General features: G+C 36.3%; 2 protein-coding genes and 1 long non-coding RNA gene across 4 annotated transcripts; 2 read left to right on the forward strand and 1 right to left on the reverse strand.

Annotated features, from left to right (window-relative positions):
* Positions 1-355: 355 nt before the first annotated feature.
* On the forward strand, positions 356-10,595 carry LOC127958246 (sodium-dependent serotonin transporter-like). The gene is made up of 13 exons (XM_052557049.1): positions 356-878; positions 2,130-2,264; positions 2,472-2,691; positions 3,406-3,544; positions 3,616-3,750; positions 4,482-4,585; positions 5,855-5,982; positions 6,078-6,190; positions 6,817-6,948; positions 7,543-7,642; positions 7,935-8,035; positions 8,696-8,863; positions 9,693-10,595. The coding sequence occupies exons 1-13, from the start codon at positions 659-661 to the stop codon at positions 9,771-9,773; spliced, it is 1,776 nt and encodes a 591-aa protein (XP_052413009.1). The 5' UTR covers positions 356-658; the 3' UTR covers positions 9,774-10,595.
* A 2,614-nt stretch (positions 10,596-13,209) lies between these two features.
* On the forward strand, positions 13,210-14,311 carry LOC127958542 (uncharacterized). Its single transcript, XR_008154047.1, has 2 exons — positions 13,210-13,470; positions 13,697-14,311. It is a non-coding gene; the product is annotated as an uncharacterized LOC127958542 (long non-coding RNA).
* Positions 14,312-15,511: 1,200 nt separating this feature from the next.
* Positions 15,512-25,251, reverse strand: LOC127957353 (ankyrin repeat domain-containing protein 13A). 2 transcript variants are annotated; one of them, XM_052555844.1, is made up of 15 exons: positions 24,591-25,251; positions 23,718-23,853; positions 23,220-23,344; positions 22,412-22,457; positions 22,178-22,321; positions 21,782-21,971; positions 21,181-21,247; positions 20,925-21,006; positions 20,477-20,538; positions 19,452-19,582; positions 19,196-19,353; positions 18,353-18,493; positions 18,013-18,188; positions 17,864-17,925; positions 15,512-17,371 (listed from the first exon to the last, which is right to left on the reverse strand). In XM_052555844.1, the coding sequence occupies exons 1-15, from the start codon at positions 24,732-24,734 to the stop codon at positions 17,176-17,178; spliced, it is 1,860 nt and encodes a 619-aa protein (XP_052411804.1). In that variant the 5' UTR covers positions 24,735-25,251; the 3' UTR covers positions 15,512-17,175. The 2 variants fall into 2 exon arrangements, with proteins under 2 accessions (XP_052411804.1, XP_052411805.1); XM_052555845.1 differs by having other exon boundaries at positions 17,876-17,925; positions 24,591-25,248.
* Between the last annotated feature and the right edge of the window lie 205 nt (positions 25,252-25,456).

Raw genomic sequence — 25,456 nt, forward strand, 5'->3', positions numbered from 1 at the left:
TAATAACTGGTCATAGGATGTTAAAAATCTGTCTGACCATCTATCATGATCATCTTGACCATCTTAAGTATGCCCAGTACATGGTTTGTTGCTGGTTCTAGCAGACTGAACCAGCTTTAGACCAGCTAGTAACCAGTTTAGACCAGTAAAAAACAAATATGTTTTGTTAATGTATTAATAAAATACAGTAGATTAAATATAGTACTAAATTAAATTTTAAAGCATACACGGTATTTTTTAAACAATAAAAAAAGTACTCATTGACCATACTTTTTTATGCCTCTTCTTCAAAATATTGTCATTATATGTTGAAAAATCGAGCAATATTTCTGGAGTTCTCGCGCGCGCTCCTGGAGAAGTCCATTTGAATGGGGTGTCAGAGGTGAGTGATGTAGTCGCGCGCATCTCATTTGATCAGAGCTCTCGCGCTCAGGTGGGGGACTCTTGGTTAAACCTCAAACCTTTCCTCCCACCAGCAGGGAAATCAACCACAGCAGCATGCTGCTGTCCCCCGCGCAGCCTCTTTTGACCGCACGTCGAGCATAATCCAAACAAATATTCTTACTACGTTTTACATTCGAAAGAAACTCACAAAAGGCAGTTCTTAGGCAGTTTATAAGTACTTCTGCAGTTTGCCAAGTCACTGGGACCATCGAAGATGCCCCACCAAGAGCAGGTGCTGGCTCACGGGCACCTCTGCACCCCAGGTCCTCCAAAGAACCCCGGGTACAACAGCAACCCGGTGCCCGTCATCATTCAGACAGAGTCCCGCGAGGAATGGGGCAAAAAAATGGATTTTCTTTTATCAGTCATCGGTTTTGCGGTAGATCTCGGAAACGTTTGGAGATTTCCATATATTTGTTATCAAAACGGCGGTGGTAAGTGTTATAAACTTTTATGAACTGTATATATTTACTTATATTTACTTTTTAAAATTTAAATAACACTGTACAATAATATCCATTCACTAAAACATTTTAAATAGTTTCTTGCTACTTCACCTGATCAGTTGAAATGTTATTACATTTAAAAGCACAAGAGCGGATGCGCTGTCCACGGTGCTGAAATTATTATTTTGTTTTAGTTGTTTGACAAACATCTTAACAACTGAATAAGCAACATAACGTGTTTTCTTAGGATATGTTAGACTAAACCAACTCAATAAAACTAAAATGTTAGGTTTAATTGGTGTCTTAAGTTTTTAAGCAAAATCAGTGATGCGAACGCCACAACCAATTTAACCTCTTCACTCACACACAAAAAAAAGACAATGTTGAGTCGAGTCTGAAAACATGTTAGCATAGCGCAGAGATAATACGCAATAAAAAAAATAAATAAATAAAAATACCCATCCGTCATCATCATGACATTTATTTTACAGGGTATCATTTTAAATAAGTATTTAATACGTATTTACCAAAGGGAAAAACACCCAATGTGTTTTTTTTACCTGAAGGCTACAAGATTTGACCTGTTAATTTTGTAGTTTAAAAAAAAAAAAAAACATATAGGTGCAACAAACTTGAAAACCATGCTTCTGCTAAGAATATTTTACAGACTGACCTGATTTAACAATGTAACATGTTTTCATTTTTGGTTTGTATTCTCAATATATTAAATAATGCTTATTATAATTATGTTTATTTAAACTTCTGCTCCGGTGCACATGTGAAGCAGACATGGCCAGCTGCAGTCATCAATCATGTATTCATGATTTAAACTGAGATCAACAAGTGTCACACTACAAATCTCATCCCATGTTTTCAAAGTAACCTATTGAAATTATTGAAAAGAAACATGATTTAATAACATACATAAATACTTAAAACATACAGATAAATTTACTTAGTGGAAGATATGGTTACACTTTAGATTATAGAGTTTTCCCTCAATAAACTCCTAATTTGCAGCTTATTGATAGTAAGTTGATGTAGTAGTTATGATCTGGTATTGGGTAGGTTTCAGAGATTTATAATATGCTTATGCAGAACAAGGCATTCATAAGTGCTTTATAAGTACTAGTAAAAAAAACAACAACCTGCTAGTAAGTGTTCAAATTGTCCTTTGTTGATCTCACTGATTTGGGAGGTTAGAAAATCACTTTGACCTGTTATTATTGTGTTCTTCAGGTGCATTTCTTATTCCATATGTCCTGATGGCTGTATTCGGTGGAGTGCCACTTTTCTACATGGAGTTAGCTCTGGGACAGTTCCACAGGACAGGTGCCATATCCATATGGAAACATATTTGCCCTATTTTTAAAGGTGAGATACATTCTTTCTCATGTACAATATTGTAAGGTTTGAGCATTAAAGGTCTATAAATGTTTACTTTTCTATACTTCTAACTTTAGGATTGGTTCAAAGTCTAATAGACGTTTACAGAGATAGATGGACAGAGAAAACGAACACAGTGTCATACTGAGAGATTTCTTTATCAAAAAACTGACATCACTTTCTCTTCCCTGTCAGGTATTGGTTTCGCCATCTGCATCATTGCACTGTATGTGTCCTTCTACTATAACACCATCATCGCCTGGGCCCTGTTCTACCTCTACTCCTCCTTCAGTAGCACTCTGCCCTGGACCAGCTGTGATAATGAATGGAACACAGAGAACTGCACTAACTATTTCGGAAAAGACAATGTGACCTGGACTAACTATTCACGCTCACCTGCCGAGGAGTTTTACACGTAAGTGCATGTAAGTGGCTGCAAATATGGCAAAGAAAAGAGTGAAGGAAAGACAATGAGGGCTAGATTTAGTAAAAATAAATAACAATTGGAAAAAAAAGCATTGTGGATGAAAGGTGGAACAGCATATATATATATATATATATATATATATATATGTGTGTGTGTGTGTGTGTGTGTGTGTGTGTGTGTGTGTGTGTGTGTGTGTGTGTGTGTGTATAATGTTTATATATAAATATAAATACATGCATGTATATATTTAAGAAAATAGATATATATAATGAATTATATTAATATAAATATATACATGTAAATATTTTCAAAATATATATTGCATGTGTGTGTGTTTGTATATATATAATAAATATATACAGTAAACACATATATTATGTACAAACAAAAACATTTATTTTGGATGCAGTTAATCGTGATTAATTGTTTGACAGCACGAATATATATAAATATGCAAAGCAAATTGCAATCAACGAAAATAATACATCATTCTTTTTGTTAAATTCCTAAAGAACTGCAAATGACTGATAACACATTTTTAAATTGGTGGAGATCAGATTTTTTTTATTGCATCAACATTTCTTTCTTATATTTCAGATTTTTTTTTTGTCCACTAAACTTGTGTATACTGAAGTATTGTATGCATATGCTTTGCAGTTCAGGTCAGTTTCAGACTGTATTTGTAAATCCTTCTTAAAACAGGAGGAATGTCTTGGTAGTCCATGAATCATCCGGGCTTGAGGATGTGGGATATATTCGCTGGCAGCTCACGCTTTGCCTCTTCCTCATCTTCACCATCGTCTACTTCAGCCTTTGGAAAGGAGTCAAGACTTCAGGAAAGGTAACTGAGTCCTGTGTTTTGAGGAAAAACACCTCTTTCTACATCCTCTCATCCTCCCGTGTCTCTCTCAGGTAGTATGGGTGACTGCCACCCTGCCGTACGCAGTGCTGTTGATCCTTATGATCCGTGGTGCAACTTTGCCAGGAGCATGGAAAGGAGTGGTGTTCTACCTCAATCCCAAATGGGAGAAACTGAAGGAGACCAGCGTGAGTGCTTTTCTCTTACCACCGCTCAGACTTTTCCCTTTGCGTCTAGCATTGATTTATTGTTAAATTACATTGTGTTGTTTCTTGCCATTCTTTACTTACTCTTGTTACCCTTTTAAATGTATTTATGTGCTGTTTTGATTGCAAAATGCATGTATGTAGGAAAGTGTTTTTATTTCATGCAGTAATAAAAAGATCTGAGGCATTTGGGCAGGAAAGTCATGAATCACTAGTAGATGAACTGACCTGGGGAAATTATGGACTTCATAAAGCGGATATTTCTTCATAAATTTTGAGATAAGTTAATAATAAAGAACTCCATGATAAATAAACAAATATTGTCTCAGGTATATAAATGGTCCATGGAAGCAATAGGAAAAACTGCATTTTCATATTTCGAGTCATGAGATGCTGTTTGCTAGGTGATGCAGAACTGCGGAAAACCGTGATGGGAACAAAAATAAAGCACTAGGGACTAATGATATGCGTAAACGGTTTTCCATCATGAAAGGCCCTCATACTATTGACACACACAAATCTTCAGATGTGATCATGCACTGCTTAATCCCAGTATTCTGTGATGTCATTGTCTTCAGCATTTCCTCACCATTTAAGTTCCTGAATTGGAACTGAAATATATTGAATTTTATAAATGATCTTTATGATTCGATTCGTTTTCATGTGTTTGGCTCCAGCCACACTTTGGTTTATAGTATGATTTGTTTTTTTAGGTATGGGTTGATGCAGCTGCACAGATCTTCTTCTCTCTCGGTCCTGGTTTTGGCGTTCTGCTCGCCCTGTCCAGCTACAACCCCTTCAACAATAACTGCTACAGGTACAGACAAAACCTTCATTTCCATCACACTGATCTAGTGGAATTTTCAGCATCCTCTGTTTATCAGCATTTGCATTGAGTTCATGGTTGTTTGATATGTTTTTTTTTTTTTTTATAAAAGATATTAAAATAATATCTAGTTTAAGTTAATACTTGAGTCACACAGTATGTATGATTTTTTTTATGTTTATGGAAGCTGCACTTATTTGATCAAAAACACAGTAAAAACAGTAATATTGTGAAATACTATTACAATTTTAAATGTTTTCTCTTTTTTATGTGAAGTTAAATTGTTTTTTTCAGCATCATTACTCCAGTCTTCAGTGTCACATGATACTTCAGAAATCATTCTAATATGCTGATCAGAAAACATTTTAGAATTTTGAAGAAACCATGTAATTATTATTATTTTTTAATTCTTTGATGAACAGAAAGTTCAAAAGACCATGTGAATCTACGGAGCCCTGCACATGATATGCAAGAAAAAATAAATAAATTATGCCACAATTTACTAATTCGTTCCCTCAATGTACTAAAACATGCACACGATTACTATTGCGTTCCCTCGATTTGCTAAATTGTGCAAATCGAAGGAATGAATTAGTAAATCATGCACACGATTTAACCTACTTTTTTGTACTGCATTTCATGTGCGAGGCTCTAATAAAATTGAACTCTATAACATCATACATGTTTTTACTGTTGTGTTTGATCAATGTAATTCTTCCTTGCTGAATAAATGTATTAATTTCTTAAAAAAAAAATCTTACTGACCCCAAAGTTTCGATAGTCGTCTATGAACAGAAAAGCAAACTTATACAGTGCTGTAACAAAACAGACCTGCCAATTCTGGCCAATGTGATTCCCACTCACTCTTAATTCTGATTCTATCTATAGTTGAGCCATTTATTTACATTTGGCTCTGTGTCCACTAACCAAGGAGAAATGCCATCAAAACGAACTGGGTTCTGATGAATCATATGATGAATCAAAACAAATGCCCTGCCACATGAGTTAATGATATAAAAACAAGATTAGAACTGCAAATTACGGCCAATTTGAAGAGATATATTGAGTGATAGGAAATTGAATTGTGTGCTAAAAGATAGTCAGGAGCCATATGGGCAATCTTAACAGATCAAGTCATATCTAAAGATGAGAATATTACATATGGACATGGGATCTGGCAACCGCCCACGGCAAATTCTGTCAGCCATCACATTTTTTAAATTTAGTTTGTAAATTACTTTCTATTTGTGATTTGTACAGAGACGCAATTGTAACCAGTCTGGTCAACTGCCTGACAAGTTTTGTGTCAGGATTTGTTATTTTCACTGTCCTGGGATATATGGCCGAACAGAGAAATGTAAACGTTGAGGATGTAGCCAGGGACAAAGGTAAGCTTTCATTTTTGCTTTTTTAAATATTTAGAGTTTTACTGTAGATGTGCTGCCTGCATCCAACCAAAAATAACATACAACCCCTCCTCTAGGACCCAGTCTGCTCTTCATCACATATCCTGAAGCCATTGCAAATATGGTTGGGTCGACTTTCTTTTCCATCATCTTCTTTGTGATGATGATTACTCTTGGACTGGACAGCACGGTATGAATACACTTATACCTGTAAATGTGCAGAAACTATATTTCTTAATATGCATGTGAAGCCAGCAAAAGTATATAATGTATAGAAATACAGATATGAAACATGATACAGAACTAGTTTTGAGTATACGGATGAAAGGAAGCAAGTAAACAACAACATATTTTTAGTTTGGCTTTGTTTAAATTAAATGGCATCAGAGTCGTCTTAAAGTTTGTTGTTTTGACAGTCAGCATGCAGCACACATCTTGTTTCTTTTGGCTGTGCATGAGAATCGATGCATGACTGTTGATGGCTAGAGAGACGAAACAACAAAGATGTCGATTATAATTCAGAAAGAATGCCAATTCCAATTCAATATGAAATTTACTACAATGATATCACTGCTTATGTAAGCCAATGGGAGACTTTTATCTTTTTCTAGTTTTCAAATGCCAAAAGTATGTCAAAATCTGAAATGATCTGCAAGAAGCCTGAATGGAGATTGTGCATTCAACAGATCAATTATAAAACATTACGAATAAAGACAGAACTAAAAGAGAAAGATATATCTCTACAGTTCTGTCCTGCAATAGCAATATTTATGATTGAGTGTTCATCTTTTTTCTGTGTATGCTTTCTTGCCTCAGTTTGGTGGGCTAGAGGCCATAATCACAGCTGTAATGGATGAGTACCCAGACACCCTGTCCCATCGGAGAGAGCTGTTTGTTTTTGGACTGGTGGTTGTTTGCTTTCTGGGCTCTCTCGGCACCCTTACTACAGTGAGTTTCAGTACACTTCTGGATCTCAATGTGTTGAATGTACCTTTCAGCAGGGAAACACAATATTATAATAACAGAGTGTGTGAAATAGAATATGTCAGGGATAATGTACATCCAGCCGGTTGTTCAAATCTTGTATCAGCCTGAAGGGGTTTATTCTGAGAGAACAACTGGCTGGATGTACATTATTCTGCTTATTACACAGCAACTTGTCTTATTAGTAAATAATTTGATGCAAAATATTGATTTGAACGCAAAGCTTCCGTGAAGACAGTAGTTGCGAGCAAGCCTCAAATTCAAACTAAATGGACATTTAAGGGAAACAGTGCAGTAAAACCACTTAATACACAACCTTTCACAACAAAAAGGCAATACAAAAATTAAGACAAACATTTTTTTAAAACCTTATCACTTTTTTAGTTCTCTTATAATCCATTACAATGTACAAAACAAGTATAGCAAAATGCCAGCAGCTGGGTTTGAATGAAATGAGAGTGAGTCCGCGATACCAGGATGACATAATGAAATAATTGTACATCATTTTGAATAATTTTTTTTTTTAATTAATTTTTTTGTTTGTTCTTTTTTTGCAAGGGTGGTGCATATGTGGTAAAGTTACTAGAAGAATTTGGAGTTGGTTCTTCAATTATAGCTATAGTCTTTCTGGAGGCCACAGCAGTATCCTGGTTTTATGGTAAGGTTTTTATATATATATATAAAAAAAAACAAATAAAAATGTGAATATATAATATATAATAATATATAATATATATAAAATATATATACAAAAATATAAAAATATTAAGGTATATTAAGCTTTTGAATTTTGATAATAACGACCACTGCAGTAATATAAGCATCATCTTTGTCATCACAGGAATCAATTACAGTTTTCCATTTTTAATTGAAACAGTTTCAAAAACATTTATTTTAAATTGTAATATATCTGTTATTTCTTTTCTAAACATCATGTCTAATTTCTCCAGGTATTAACAGATTCAGCAATGATATCAAATCAATGTTGGGCTATACTCCAGGACTCTTCTGGAGAGTGTGTTGGGTTGCCATCAGCCCAGCTTTTCTTGCTGTAAGTTTAAACAAAGATGTCCTAACAGTACGTGCAAAGTTTGTGAAATGATGAAGTCCTTTATCATGCTCTGAAAACTCTTTAAGCATCCACCACCTCCTTTCCACCCTTAACACCTTCATAATCTCATCCCCTCACCTGTCCACACGTTCACAATTCCCAGTCTGCAAATGTCAAACCGCATGCATCCTTATAGCATTACATTCCTCTGATACTTCTGCATGCATCTCAACAGGCCAGAGCTGCCACACACGGCTGACATTCCCACAACCATTTTTTCATCATTTAAAAAAACAAACACGATAAACGGCTGCCTGTCTCATCTCCTGAGACGGTGTTAGAGAGGTTATTTGAAATGCTGGAGAGAAGACATTTGTCACTTGATAATATGGACCTTTTGAATATAAAATAATCTGATCAGAGTCTCACTCTAAAGATGTTTTCGAATTGATCAATCCATCCAGAGACTGCAGTGACCTACAGATTATTCTAACCTGAATTGTTCTAACACTCTTAAAATTAGACAATACATTTGAAAGAAAAAAATTCATGTTTGATAAATGGAACTTTTTGAAGCAACTGCATTTTTCTTTTCTTGATTTCATTCATTTTTATGTGCTAATTTAACTCACTGAATATGTTTCCCATTCATTTCTTCAGTACATCATTATCAGCTCACTGTTGAACCCTCAGACCCTCTCACTATTCGACTACGAGTTCCCAGACTGGAGCATCACGGTCGGTTACATCATCGGAGCGTCCTCTTTCATATGGATCCCCGTCTACATGGTGTACAAGCTTGTGTGGACCCCAGGCTCTCTTAAACAGGTGAGACATGCATGTGAGCCACTGGTTGTCTAAATGAACTACTCACACTTGAAAAGCATTCTTGTTACACCCAAAATAATTTACTCACTCTCAGACCATCCAAGATGTAGATAAGTTTGTTTCTTCATCAGAATGGAATCGGAGAAATTTAGCTCAATATAGTTTGCTCACCGATCCAGTGAATGGGTGCCGTCAGAATGAGAGTCTGTGGAAAAAACACAGGTAATCCATGTAACTCCAGTCCATCATATACTGTCTTGTGAAGTGAAAAGCTGTGTGTTTGCAAGAAACAAATCTGTCATCAAAATGACTTTAACCTGAAACCATCATTATGGATAGAGTCCTCCATCTATTATATTGATTTCTCCAGTAAAAAATTAATCTTGTTTGAATCAGGAGAGAAACATGTGCAGATCAAGCACTGTTTACAAGCGAACAGTCCAAAACAGCTCTGAACAAATTTGTTGGCATAGGTTTTGATGTGAGAGAACAACAGGGGATGGACTTTTCACGGTATTATGCAATTATGCATTATGGACTTTGGCTAGAAGCAACAATGGATTTATTTCTTACAAATATTCAGCTTTTCCTTTCTTTAGACATTATTTGATGGACTGGAGTCATGTTGTGGATTATTGTTATGTTTTTTAACAGCCGTTTAGACTCTTATTCTGAAGGAATCCATTCACCCAGAGGATCCAAGTGATGTAGAGCTAAAGTTCTCCAAATCTGTTCTAACGAAGAAACAAACTGAGGGTGATTCCCATTCCTTGAAATTCACAAAATGGGTTGATGAGTTGCTCACATGTTGTTTTCAATTCAATTTCAGCGTCTTGCTGTATGTCTGCGACCGGAGAGAACACTGCCAGACATCCACACAGACAGTATGGGCCTAAGTCCTATACTATAGACCACTGAGAGGAAAACAACTGATCACAACTCACACAACAATCCCCCCACAACTATTGGGTTACACATGTCCACGGCCAACTAAGCAACTTTTGCATAACTCTAGGGATTTGTCCAGAAGAAAATGAAATATTCAAATGTGACACATATTAGATTTAATCTGAAAAAAAAGAAAACATTCAATGTAAATTATAAATGTTAATTAAATAATCTGTGCAATTTATAAATGATTGATGTTCTTTACTCCATTTAAGGTTTATGTATAAGATGAAGTGGTCAGTGTTTTTTTTTTTTTTTTTTTAGTAAGTACCCTTATTATCACAAAATGTTTTTTGAGATACATATAAGTGAGATTACCTCACTGTGAGAAATCCAACCAATGAGAACAAGAACTTCATACACATTTCTCACTTACGTTTCAGAAATAACTGTTGTCAAGATTGAATCATTATGATGTTTTTTTCTGCCTTAACTCTGACTAAATACTATATCTACTTTATGTAAAAACTTTTTAAAACCTGTATTGTACAGTACCTCACCAAGAAAAGGACAAAAATAAGGGTTTCTTCTGAACTAACACTATATGAAATTGTCATTATCTAACAAAATTTGAGCCCCAATCCTGTGTAATGTGTTAATTTTCTTCTCACAATTTTTTTTTTTTTTTCAAATAAAGAGCTGAGGATGTTACTGAACGTGACCAAATATTTAATTGCTATGAATGTCTTATTACGGATAGTTCAAAATGAGGTACATGTACTATGTCTGCACTGTAGGTTGTGGCAGAGGGTTTTGCTTGTGTGTATGTTTGGAAAATTAATAAAGCTGCTGAACATTCCTATCTATTTATTTATCAATCTATCATTTCAGATGTACAATGCTATGTGTGATTCCCACTTTCGTTCTGTTAGCGTGAACAGCCTTGCACTTTAATTAACATGTTGATTTGCATTGAGCTGCAGTATCCAGCATCTGTAAACACACAAGGGGTAAGAGAACGGCATTGTGTCAGGCATTTAAATGAGATGTTTTATTAAAGACCAGATCTTCAATCACCACCAATCGCAGCTCTGGGCAACGCAGCTCAGTTCAGCCAGTTTCAGGTATGGGGTGAGAGAATAGAGCAAAGATAATGCTATTCCACATTCAGCCACTTCTAGCAGAGACCGCAGAATGGATCAAAGGCTTCAGTGCAGGCGACTGAAGGAGAGGTGGACCTCAACTACAGAGAAGCCTAACAAAAGGTCTGCAGGCTATGTGCTCCTCTGTTAATTACCAAAATTGAAAGACCAGGAGTTGCATGAAAAAGGCTAGTGAGTGACAAACTGTATGTGACCTGCAATAACTGTGTTTCATGAGGCAAAGTTCAGGCTGTAGAAAAATCTTAAGGTTCGCAAACAGTTAATAAAAAGCTGACAATGACTTAAAATGAAACATTTTAACATAAAAATGATTACGCAAATGGGTTCAGCTGACAAAAATAACTCATTACCAGTGAATCACATTTATTTATGGGTCTATGATTGAGAAGTTCTTTTATTATAAGAAACATACCAATTTAACATGAATGCAATTGTAAATGTAAGCCATTTCTATGGTCACAGATTACCATTTTATTTTGTTTAAATGATTGGGAAATGTAAAATACAGATTTTATTTTAAAGTATCTATACTTGTTGGTTAATTTTAATAAAGGGTTAGTTCACCCCAAAATTTTAATTAGCCCATAAATGACTCATCCTAGGTGTATATGACTTTCTTCTTTCAGATGAATCCAGTCGGAGTTAGATTAAAAATTGTCTTTGATCTTTTAAGATGTTTAATGCCACTCAGCAGGTGTTACATGCATCAGTCCAAAAGACGTGAAATAAAAAGCAACCATCCATAATAATAAACAAAAATGTCTTACACAGCACCAGTTGGTGAACAAAGCCTCTTTAAGTGACGTGACATTCAGCCAAGTATGGTGACCCATAGTCAGAATTTGTGCTCTGCATTTAACCCATCCAAAGTGCACACACACAGCAGTGAACACACTCACCTTGAACACACACCCGGAGCAGTGAGCAACCATTTATGCTGTGGCACCCGGGGAGCAGTTGGGGGTTCAGTGACTTGCTCAAGGGCACCTAAGTCGTGATATTGCCGGCCCGGGACTCGAACCCACAACCCTAACCACTAGGCCATGACTTCCCCACAACTCCTCAAAATGTTATAATCACTTTATTGTAGCTTGTGCTCACAGTTGCAAACGGAAGCCGTGGAAATGGAGTGGAGAGATAAAAACAAAACAATGGTCACTAATTAGAAGAACAAAATGAGAATGTGGGAGGATTTCGATATAAGCCAAGTGGAGACTGGTCTTCTTTTGCCAAAGAAAAGAATATTTGCTTCCTTGGCACATATTAACAAACGTTGGTTTTCACAAGACTCACCGGCACATGCGAAATGCTGACCTCGTACGTCATTCCTCCGGAACTGCTTTCATTTTCCAACTGTGAGTGCAAGCTCGATTAAAGTGATTATTTCATTTTGAGTATTGATTTTTTTCTTACAAAAATGCATCGATTCGCTACAACAGGCTTTGTTGAACCCCGGAGCCATGTGAGACACTTTTTTTTTATTTTTATGGATGGGCGCTTTTTATTTAACCTCTTTTGGACTGATGATTGGACTGATGCATGCAACATTAAACAGCTTGAGAGATCAAAGACATTTTTTATTATAACTCAGACTGGATTCGTCAAAAAAAAAAGAAAGTTATATACACCTAGGATGAATTGAGGGTGAGTAATTTATGGGCTTATTTTCATTTTTGGGTGAACTAACCCTTTAAACCTATAAATACTCTACAGAAAACAAACTATCAACAAGGCAAAATCTAAAAAGAATGGACTTTCTGTGATGACGCATTTCCACAATTATTAACACTGTAAATCTAGAAAAGTTGTAAATATTTTCATTTTGTGTTTTCTTACCTCGGCATTAAATTGCATACTATAACTACTTAACGCCATTTCAAAAGCTGGCAAATATAACACATTTCATTCATTTGATCAAAGTACCCTAATCAAAAACTTTTTTTTTCTTTGTTCAGGGCGCAAAATAGTGAAGTCTACCAATATTTGGCAATAGGCCTACTATGAAATAATTTTAAGTTTCAAGATGACTGCAGTAGTTATATAAAAAAAGACATGGAAGTAATATAAGACATATGAACAGCACCAGCATGTTGGTTTTTAGACAATGGTCAGATTTCATTTCATTATAGGCCTATAAAAAATACTGAAAAAAAAAACAGAATCCAGCTTTTGCTTAAGATGTGGCCAGCATTGCGCGCATAATAAATAAATAAATAAATACATTTACAGAGCATCATCGTTGCATTTATGGTAAATATTTAAAAAAAACAAAGTCTGTCCATATTACATCAATTAGGCACAACTTGCACAACCGCATTGAGGGAAACACTGAAAGGGCATGTTGGTTTATCCCGACGGCGTTAGGACCTTCCAGAAGCGTCGAGCTGTATCTGTGGATTGGGATGCATCCTGCTCGCTGTTTCGCTACAATGTCAGGAGCACGCATGATTTTTCTCATCGCTTCCTGTATAATGTTTTTCCATTCTGGAAATGCTCAACTGGGAGAGTCTAGATTTCATGATAGACCTTATGAAGTCCTGCTGAGGCAAAATCTGGGTAAGAATTTAATTTACACACACAAGCGCGCGATAGAACCTTTGTAAGGAGGCCTGTTATATCCACAAAGGGTGAACCTGCCATTGTCACCACGTGATGACAGCACAGTTTGTTATTTGTTCATGCTAAATCGGCCTCTCTGTTAAAATATGATCGAAATGCACTGCACCAGATGAGCATCAATGGATTTATTTGAATTGTCTTTTCATTTTATCTCCTCCCTCAGTTCTTCTAATAAGTGTTCTGTGCACACTGCTGGTGGTCATGATTGGAATGGCAGTGTGTGTCTACAAACCCCTTCGACGCAGGTGACAAGCCCCTCAAGATGAAAGACGCCGGGAACTGAATACTACTATGGAGAAGGCTTGGTTTTGAATATTAATGAGCCGAGCCTAGCCATTGGATGAGAACAACGCAACGTCAGGATCCAACCCTTCGCTATTGGAAGGTTGCGAAGCAACGTCAGCATGAGCTAATTAATATTGATGAACCCATTGGCGTCTTCCCTGCGACGCTTTAATTAAATCGAGTCCTAAACTCCGATTAAACGTCATTGTCATCAAGTTCAGATCTCTCTAAAAATTACATTTACGTGTTTAAAACTGAACACTATCTTAAACAAATGCATACTAAATTTTGACGTTCTTTTTAGTTTACAAGCTGCTAAAATGTTTACAGTCTGAATTTAAACGTATTTATTTAGAAAAATATTATTTTCATGTATTTATTGCAAGATGTTTATTTTACTGTTTTTTTTTATGTCAGACCTCTTGAATAAATTAAAGTCAATGCATGAATTAGTATGAATGTGCTTGTGTTCAAAATAAATAACTAAATGCAACAGTGCGAAATCTTTTTTTTTTTTTCATGTTTTTTTCCATGTTTTTTTCCATACTTCTACAGGCCTAAAGTTAATTACATCCTCAGAAATCTGGCACCCTTTCAAAATATACTAATATTTTAAAGTACTAATATATAGGCTATAATATGGTAATAGGGGTAAGATACAAATAACAGCTTTGTGTCTTTTTTTTTTTCCCTTGGTGTAAACTACCATTAAAAGTAATATAATTGTAGTTGGTATCGTAGCAACATGGTGCTTTTATAATATTATTATGAATAATTAACATATTTACACTTCCATCACATTTGCACTAAGCTTCAGTATTTCCATTCTTGTCTGCCCAAGTGTCCTCTTTTCAATTGCACCAGTCACGGAGTGAATTACTTTTTCTCATTAGAGGAGAGAAACAACTCATCTTTCTAATCCAGTCACACACAATAAGATCAGCATCTGCTGGGCAGGTTATCTCTCCCTCACACAGGATAAACAGAGGACAAATGGATACTTGCATATTTACAGATAATATCTTACTTCAGTGTATGTCTTTGGATGAATATTCAACAAGCACATCTGTATGAGATGTGAGTGTATAAGGCCAGTAAATGATCAGAGCCCTTCATGCCACATCCTCTAATACATGCTTTTTACAATTGCATTACTTGAATTGGTGTCATCTTGGATATTGGATTGTCAAATTTGTTGTGTCAACATATTAAAAAAACACACTTGCAAATACAATTTACAATTATAATTGTCAATTCCTTTTGAATATAGTCGAGACATAATAAAAAAAAAAAAGAAAAACACAGAGGTACAGTATGCATTAGAACAGTGCCATCTGTTGGTTTGTTTAATAAAATTAATGAGGCACAGGACATTATAAATGATCATGTGACAATAACTAATAAACTAATGGAATTAAAATCTTGAAGTGAATACATGAATAAGAACGGCATCAATCTTAAGAGTTAAAAAAATATATCAAAAGGCAATTTCATGTTTTTGATGGCAAGATATACGTATTTATAATTTTGAAGTTTCATAAATTTGTGCCATGAACAACCACTTTTAAAATTAAAAGAAAAATTAAATGTTTAGAACTAATATTGATCTGACTACCTTAACTGCTTTTATAATTTTTTTATTTGATTTGCCGAAGCTATGCAACTGTCACACAGTTAATGAAACACCAAAAAGTAAATAAAGTGCTTTTATTAAAGTAAAAAAAAAATGTTTGTGTGTGTGTCAAATATACATCACAGTTTACAAATGCCTTCAGGATTTCTTCAACATGCTTATTATACTTAATGATACTTTCTCTTGCATTTTGCAACATCACAATTCACAGAGAATCAAAGCAACACTAACCCTGATCCGATAGAGACCATTAAACCTTTTGGCAATTAGTTCGAGTGAAGACTTAAATTAGGATTTAAATAAAGAATGAAACAGAACTGTGTCCAGGAATCATGATATGTGGATAACCGTAGCCAGAACATCTGATTTCATATACTCCGTTATTTAAATGCAGCATGAGAATAATACAGGAAACTAAAATCAATGTCCTGTTAATATAAAACATCGCGATTATAACCTTGAGACTGTGGCTGCCCCTATTCTCCAATTCTGGTTTGCTACAAGAACAGTAAAGCAGTATATAAATGTCCATTTATGACATATAATGAGGTGCCAGGAGATATGGTTAAAATCGGTTCAAGCTTCATACAAAAAGTAGTGAGAGATACTGCAAGATGTAAGTCAATACTCAGACGTCTTTGGAGACACACAAGGCTTGAAACACTTACAGAAAGAAGTCGACAACAAATTAAAAACAAAAAAACGTTGACAAAATAAATAGCACTGGCAGCTACAACAGGAAGGAACAGCGTGAGATTCCCTAAAGATTCCCAAACAGAGCAGGGCAGGTTCTCCCACATTTACCACTTCAGAACCTCATTCAGCAAACAATGCTGTCCAACCACACACATTCCCTCAGACAAAAACAGCTGCTTTCTCTTTTCGTCACACATTCCCCTTGGCGTTTAGTGTAGCATGAGGTTTGCTTGGTGCCAGAAAAGTGACCCAATACGGCCACATTCATTCTTTGCATTACAACATACTCATGGTGATCTAAGCGGTTTTATTGATTAGGCAGACTAAAAGCTTGAAGCGTATCGGCTTACATCGGACAGGCCTTTTCAGAAATATCCCGGTCTGTTTGAGTGCCTCTTTCTCCGGCGAGGCACGGCGGTGTGATTTATTGCCTTTACGGTAGAGATGCTTCAGTCAGAAGCTGTTTAATGACAAAAGCACATTGGGCTGAAAATGGTACTGTCCTTCTGCCTTCGTGTAAAACATTCAGTTCTTTCACTTTCCTTGGCTGCGATTATAAAATGGTTTAAGGAACTGACAACTGGTGAACATCAGTTTAACCCTGAGACGAAGTATTAATATAAACCTAAAGCTAACGTTAATGCAAAACAACCTTCTTTTGCGTCAAAACAAACGCTGATATTATTTAGTCATTACTGTCAGGATGTCACAACCTTTCTACCATGTAATCTTCAAAAAGCAGCACTGGGTTTCCTGTAAAATACATGCATGATCACCTTTTTGAAAGTAGGAAAAGAAAGTCTGAAAATGCTGTCAAATGTATGAATGATCATGAAACTGCATGTTTGCTTATTGTTTAACGATAAAGCAGCAGAAACCTTCGGATGCTGTGATATGTAACTATGTGTAGTCGTATATCAGTGGCGACAGAGAACTGCACTGAATCTGAAGAAGAGTATAAATAAAAAGGTTTAATGCTTATGGCAATAACAGGAACTCCCTTTTTCTTTCCTTCCCTCATCTTTCTGTCACTTTTCTGTTAAGGAGAGTTGTAAAATCCTTTGTAATTCCTCTTCTTCCTCCTTCCTTCTCCTTTCCTCCTCCTCCTGTGCCCGGGTCGAGAGCTCTAGAGCCAATCGCAGCTCAGAGTCGGGGCTGGAGGTGGAGCCAGGGCTTGAGGGCGTGGTGTCACTAAGGTCTACTAAAACTCCTTCAGACCCAGACCTGAGGTATTGTGACAGAAAGAGACCGGTTAAGAAAATGCATGCAAGAAATTACATTTTGAAAGATCACTCTACCCATAGTTTGGGGTCGCTGAGAGTTTGTAAAATGTTTTTGCAAGACATTTCATGTGCATTAATTTAACGTAAAAAGTATTTAAATGTCATTAATTTCTGTGATGCCAAAGCTAATCTTCCTGCAGCTGTTATTCCATATAGTGTCACTTTTCTTTCAAAATCATTTTTTCTACTTGTCTAATATTATGATCTGGTGCTCAAGAAACGTTTCTTATTACCATCAATATTGAAAACACTTTGTTTTCAGGATTCTTCGATGAATAGAAAGTTTAAACTATTAATTTTTTTTACATTGAAATGTTTTGTAACATTATAAATGTCTTTATTTTATATATCAATTTAATGCACTCCGTTTAAAAGTCTATTTTTCTTTAAAAACAAAAACAAAACAGTATGTGCCCCTTGACAGGAAAAGTACCCATCGCTCAACTGATTCATCGTGGATTGTGTTGCCTGTCCATCAGAATCACTCCAAGTGTCCTAAAACAAAACAGCCAGCCAGACTGCATGTTAGAGACAGACTTTATCAAGAAATGCACAGAATGCAGGAACAGGAAGTTCTCTGACCTGTGAATTGAGTGTGCTGGACTCGAGCAGACTCTGGTGAATGGCATACTGGAGCAGCTCTTCATCGTGACTGGCTGGGGTGTAATGGCGTGTGTTGGATTGGCGGTAGCCTCCTCGGTGATGATAGTGTGAGGGTGCCACGAACACAGATGGACATACCTTGAATGGGGCAGATCCTGCAGGAGCAGGAAGTAAAACATACTGCATTTAACATTCCCTGCTGGTTCAGTAAACCAGTAACTCAATTCCACTATGAATTAATGGCTAATTTTGTGACAGTTAACAGGTCTTCTGTGCCTCTTTATTCTGGAACAGATGAGGAATCAATATATGTTCAAACCTGAAGCCTGGCTGTCACACTTCTCTTCTGTAGGTGTGGGTGTAGAAGCTGATTGGTTGGACTCCAAAGGTTCATCTGTACTGCACTTGTTGACATTTCCAAATGTGATGCGGGCATTCAACACATGAAACAGAGGGATTTCTGAAGAACAGAAACAGAATCAAACCAGCGATCTAGTTAGTTGCATGTTCTGACTCATATTACAGCCATTCGCAAGACTGGTTAGTTTATTTTTATTGCCATGTCAGTATCTAACGCTATCCTCATGGAGTTGGAATAAACAAAACAGCAGATCAATTTTATTTAACATATGAGAAAAAAATCTCATTTTTAGGTTAAATCTTACCAAACAAGTCCAAGAGTGAGCGTAATCCATTAAAGTTTTCTTCTTGCATTAAAATTGGGACTGAGTAATAAAATATGTTTAATTGAAAGTGGGTCATGAAGAACGTGCATAAAGTCTGGTCTTTGCAAAAAGGCATGGGTCATTCTTGTATTTTCACACAAGAAATATGCAAAATCAGTATCAGTCTTTCCTTTCTTGCTATACTTGACTTTGGTTCACTAGAGTTTTTGGAAAAGGTGAAAAACAAAGGGAACATGTTCCTTTTACCAAATGTAAATTGGATGAAGTTTTCTTTAAAGACCACCGACTTGAAACACAAAAACTAGATTAGTTAATGCTAAACTCTCTTGAACAATTCAATCTACAATTTGCAAACATTTAGTTTAATTTTAAGCACGTACTGGCAGTTTTGTTGCAGGTTAGAGAGGTTAATATTTGATCTGATGCATTAAATTAAAAATGCAAATTTTATAGGGCTGTTTGTTCTTCTCACTCACCGATCTTCACAGGGAAGCCAGGGGGAAATCTGAGGTTGATGAAATCCCTGAGTCGGGCAAAGTGAGTGCTGGTGCGAGCCATCAGGTCAATGATGGGAGTGACCTGCTCCACCAGAGACAGAGGATGCTCTTCACTCATCCACAGGGTGCCTTTAAACCTGAGAAGGGGTCCAAACACAAAAACTGAACCATTTCTTCAATTACATGTGTGTAATATATTAGTTATTTACTGAATGGAGTGAATGGTCAGCCTCACTTTTGTGTTCTGATGGTGAGCTCAATGGGTCGACCGATGTCTCTGCCCTGCAGGTCAAAGTTGGGGTTAAAGTACTCCTCTGGAGTAATAGCTGTGGGGTTTGTGGCAGTGGCATACTCCATAGTCATGTCCTGTAATCGTACATGGAAATGATCAATACCGAATCCTTCCAGCTTTGTAAAATACAAAGACAACACTTTGTCAAATGTTTTTTTAAATGTACACGTAAAAATGTATAAATGTGTTTGATCTAGAAAACAAAATGTGTCTTAAGTCACTGGGATATATTTTTAGCAATATACAAAAACATTGTATGGGTCAAAATTATAGATTTTTCTTTTATGCCAAAAATCATTAGGATATCAAGTAAAGATCATGTTTCCTGAAGATATTTTGTAAATTTCCTACCATGAATATATCAAAACTTAACTTTTGTTTAGTAATATGCATTGCTGAGAATTCATTCGGACGACTTCAAATGTGATTTTCTCAGTATTACCATTTTTTGAACCCTTAGATTCCAGATTTTCAAATAGTTGTATCACAGCCAAATAATATCTTATCCTAACAAACCATGCATCAATTGAAAGCTTATTTATTCAGATGATGTTTAAATCTCTATTTTGAAAAAGTGACACTTAAGACTGGTTCTGCGGTCCAGGGTCACAAATATCAAACTATTATACACGTTTAGAAAAAAAAAATTATATATACACATTTAAAAGAACAGTAGTACTATTGAAGCAAATTTGTTAGGTTTTGAATTATAAATCAATAGAAAAGTGTTGAAAAATAGTATTTTTTGTGTTTTTCATACATTGGTGGAACATGATCATTGACATTCATTAATTTGAAAGTAGGGATGCACGATTAATATCGGCCGATAATTAATGTGCATCTCTAATGATGACATGCGCATTAAGTATTGACCGATATTTATCGTGCATCCCTGTTTGTAAGTGTGACGGCAGCATCCAAATCCATCAGAAGAAAACTAATTCAATGTGTCTGTTTTGTGTTCCTACCCCTTGAGCACCGATCTGTTGCTCTACTGTCCCGAGTAAAGACTCCAGAACATTCCTTTCGCCTGTTGAGATCAAAAGCATCAGTAATTGATATTAACCAGTTAACATAACAAGGAACTCCAGGGAACCGACTACAGACCCTTTACCACCGACGGAGAGCTGGAACCCAGTCTGGAACTATTTCATGTGTTTTATTGCTATTATTGGCAAGAAAATTGGCTTCAAACTGATCCCTACAGTCTGAAACCGATAAATTTGCCAGATTAAGTTTCAGAGTTAGTACTATACTAGTTTTGTACTGTAATTAGATCACAGTTCATAACTCAAGTGGGAACACAGGAAGAGATTGTTCTGAGAGAGATTTGCAGTTCCCGGTCGAGCACCAGCACCATTTTGGTAGAAAAGGGGTATGATATTTATAGCGTAAATCTTCAAGTGGGTTAATTACTTTTTATCCTGGCCTTCTCCTCGTCTGTGAGGTGCTCCGTCCTGGTGCGAATCACAACGTTCACATTGTTCACTGAAAAAACCTGTATCAGCACAAAAACAGTATCACCACCTACTGGTCGAAGACTGCTTTATTCTGAAATTCACTGCTCTAAAACGAGAGCCACACTTTTTTGTAACTCTAATAAGAGTTTTTTTTGTCCTTCCAGTCATTCCTAATGGTACTGTAGCTCACAAGCAGCTGGTCTTTTGCTTACCTTGGCTTCAAAGCCATTTACTACTTCTGTTCTGTCTGACCTCCATCCCCAGATACCGGATTTAGACCTGAGCACAAAATGCATTTTTTATTAGCATTTCATTAGCAATAGCAAAAAATAGTCAGTGTGCAACAATGTTCATGGATTTCCATGTGAGACATTTTTCATAGAAGCTTCCATTCAAAAATGTGTGGTCAGAAAGCCTTCTTTTAAAGAAAAAATTAATAAAAAATCAGCAAGGAAGTGTGAATTTGGCAGAATTTACAAATAAATGCTGTTCTTTTAAACAATCTATTTATGAAAGAATCCTGAAAAAAAAGTTGTTTCCAGAAAATATTAAGCAGCATAACTTTTTAACATTAATAAAAGAACACTTCATGATCACCAAAATTAGCATATTAGAATGATTTCATGTAAAACTTAAGATATGAAATAAAAGCTGGTGAAAAATCAGCTTAAATTACATTTTAAAATAGAAAACAGCTATTTTGATGCTGTTTTTCATCTAATTACACACTTGAAAGAGACTTCTTTCAAAAAGCCATAAACTTCTGAATGATAGTATATTTATTAGATGTAAATCTTATATAAGGGGCCATGCCTCTCAAATGCAATGTTCTTTGTGTCCAGATACGTGTTGACAATGGGTGTTGTTAGCCTCTTAGCTACTTCTTGTTCGGCGGGCTGCATGGAGTCCAGTGTGACGTCCTCCATCTCGCGAGATAGATCGAAGCGCTCAGTGTCCACCACCTCATCCTCGTGATTAACTTCCATCAGCTCAGTCGAGTTATCTGTGAGAACACATATGATATAAACATCAGGCATTTCTCCTTTCCTCAAACGAAGTGCATTAGTAAACATACAAATGTGAATTTCCTGTAAGCTTCAGAAGAATTCACAGCCCCAGCACATTAATTCATAAACCACAGATGGTCAGAAAAGTCGACTAGTCTATTTAAAAGAAAAAAAAAACATGCAAACAGGCAGAGAAAATAACCTTCTCCTCTAAAGATATAACTTCTTCTTCCTCTGATCCAGGTCATGTTTTCAAAGCCCAGCAGGGTGATATCCACCCTCAGAAAGGCCCCACTCTTCCAGATTCTGCACACGTCGCTGGGACACACACGCGATACGAGAGGAACTGGATCCAGAGCAAAAGCAGCAGATGAGGATCATTCTACAGCCTATTAAAGCCATAAGAGTTGATGTACAGTAGAAAACGAGCACTTACTCCAGCTAGTGAACTCCCACTTCATCTCCATGTAGAAATCTGGAGACTAGGACAAAAAGAGGTTCATTAGACTTTCACATGGGCTTCAACGCACCTCTCAACACAAGCCTCAGGCCGCACTTTGGTTTCTCAATAAAACTTTTTTCAAAAAGCATCAGAGAGCAAATTGTTAGGTAGTAAGAAAGCATGTGCTGTAAACTGTGAATAGTGAAAGTAAAACAAAAAGGTAACATATTTGACCTTAGAACAGAAGAGGCTCGTGACGAATGAAAGAAGTCATGCTGATTGCTTGAGGAATGAAACATCTATGAATATCAAAATGCCTTTGATGTTAACACAAAGGATGTTTTTTTCAATGGCTGTGCAGCTAAATCACAGCCAAAATAGGACATAAAATTTGGTGATATAATTTTTTTAAAGACATAAATAATTTCATTTAGCATAGATGCATTAAACTGATTAAACCGATTCATTTGACTTCTATTTCAAATAAATGCTGTTCTTCTGAACGTTCAATTCATTAAAGAATCCTGAACAAAAATATTAAGCAGCATATGTATCCAAGACACGTACAAATCAGCATATTAGAATGATTTCTGAAGGATCATGTGACACTGAAGACATCACACGAATAAATTATATCTGAAAACATATTACATTAGAAAACAGCCCTTTCAAATTGTAATGATATTTCACATTTTCTGTACTTTTGATCAAATAAATGCAGCTACAATCTTACTTTTATATACTATACAATAATAGCTCAAAATTGCTCCAAGTAATACACAAAATCAAATGGCAGACGCACCTCTCGGATCTTGCACAGTAACTCAGGAACACCACCCAGCGCGGTGGAGGCTTTAAGGTAATCTCGTCTCTGGAGCACCAGCTGCACCATCTCTGGATCTCCTGTGCTGACTGCTTCCTGCAGCACTGTGCAGACAACACACATCTTTATCTAAGAATATGGGCTTGTAATGGAAAGGTAAACATACTAGCTTCTATTCTACAGTGCACTGTAAATCACATCTGCTAAATGACCAGTAAGTATTTTTGAGAAAGTGATCATTAGAGAATAAACAACACTGCATCCCGAAAAAAAAGAAAAAAAAAAAAGCCCTACCAGAACTATTAAACGCTTTCACTGGCTGGGAAATCTACTGATGTGCAAGAGGTCATTATAGTGCTCTAATGGTTTTCTAGTGGGCGATACTGTCATAAAGATACTGTAAAACTATCTGATGTCTTATCATCGTCGAAGACCTATGAAGTAGACTAATGTGCAGTTCATACGCTCTATTCTCACCTGTCCAATTTTTGTCGTTCTCTTTGGAAACGTCTGCGCCGTGTCGGAGCAGCACTCTCACTGACTCCAGGTGTCCTAGAGAGACGGCCAGGTGTAGAGGCGTCCGGCCCCTGGGATCCACCTCTTCAATGTTACTCTGAAAGGAGTGTAAACATTAACATAAACACATACCTTAGGGAGGAAATGGAGACATGCCAAAAATCGTGAGCACTGCTCTTAAAAAATGAAAATGGAAATATGCAATGCAACTGTCATTAATCAAAACACTGGATACTCTTTGTGTGAATTGGTGATGATGCCTGTCATATGTAGCAGCAGTATTCAATCATTCAAATGGCATGGACGGTCAAATAAGATCATCCTAAAACTTAAAAGGTAGCTGTATTTACATGAATAAAGACACAATTTACTGAAACATTATGTAATTGTTAAATAAATGTTACAAATGTGTGTGAAATATCATTTAGAAAATAATTATACTTGCTGCTAGATGTATTATTATTATTATTATTTATTTATTTGAATTGCAATTTAATCATTTATTTCTTTAGCTTACGCTTTCCCCCCCAAACAAAGCTGTGATCTACAGCTTGGTGCAGTAAAATGAAGATTTATTTATGTTAGAATGAGCTCACCAGCTCTCCAATGCAATGACACACAGCAGTGCTGTGGTTAAGAAGTGGATGGCAAGCTGATGAAGCATTTTGCAAAAAGATCAAATAATATACCAATTGAAATTTCTTTAGATTTATTAAATGCATGTCAAGCATGTCATGAAATCCACTGGAGGCAGAAATATCACAGCAGTGTGATGATTCTAACACCAGATGCACCACCAACATCAGCATGCACGGATTTCCCACACACACGTACCGTCTGTATCTCTTCTTCCAGCTTCCTGTAGTCATTCTCCCACACTAGGGCATGCAGTGGAAACCTGAGGCTGAAATCCTCGACGCTGGCAGCGGTGGCCGACAACATTCTGCCTCGATCAAACTGCGAGCTCGCTACTGTCATGAACCATCAAAGCTATGCATGCGTTGAATTAATTGTTAATAATTAATACAGTGACTCTGACTATTAAACAAGTGGGTTTTGGGAAAAGGGACGCCGAAAACGCAACCAACTTTTTTTTTTTTCAAAATAAACTTTTGAAAAACAAGGAAGTGGCAGGTTGAAACTATTCGGGTGGGGGGTGTATCCAGTCAGTCGACAATTCTTTCCTCCAAACACTATTGCATTTAGTTACATTTATAAACAATGTTCTCAATATAAAATGATCGATAAGAGCCTAATTAGTTATATATGACAAATAATAAAAAACAATAAGTGAAAAAAAAAATATTGTTGAAATGAACGAGCCCAACGCCAAGACTAAACCATTTCGTGAAAAGGAGGGGCGGTCGTGCTATAAAATATGGCTAAATTGTGTAAAACCAAAGAGTGGATTTTGCGTATGCGTAAAGAGAAGTAATTTTTAAAATCTAGGAAGAAAAACGAAAATGTTTTCAAATGAAACATCAGTAACTGATCGTAATAAATAATAAGCTCGCCTGTGGGTAGGCGCGACACCTCTGTGTTTGAAATGATCTTTAGCTCATCAGGAGCAGCTGGCGATGAATCACTTCTGCGCATGTGCAGAAACGAACGATCGCCGCATGTTATGAAGATCGCGTTCAATTTCATTTCCCACTGTCTGGGTTTAGAATTATGTTCCAAACATACATATGATTTATATT

Source organism: Carassius gibelio, chromosome B5 (assembly GCF_023724105.1).
Source record: "Carassius gibelio isolate Cgi1373 ecotype wild population from Czech Republic chromosome B5, carGib1.2-hapl.c, whole genome shotgun sequence".
NCBI classification, from domain to species: Eukaryota; Metazoa; Chordata; class Actinopteri; order Cypriniformes; family Cyprinidae; genus Carassius; species Carassius gibelio.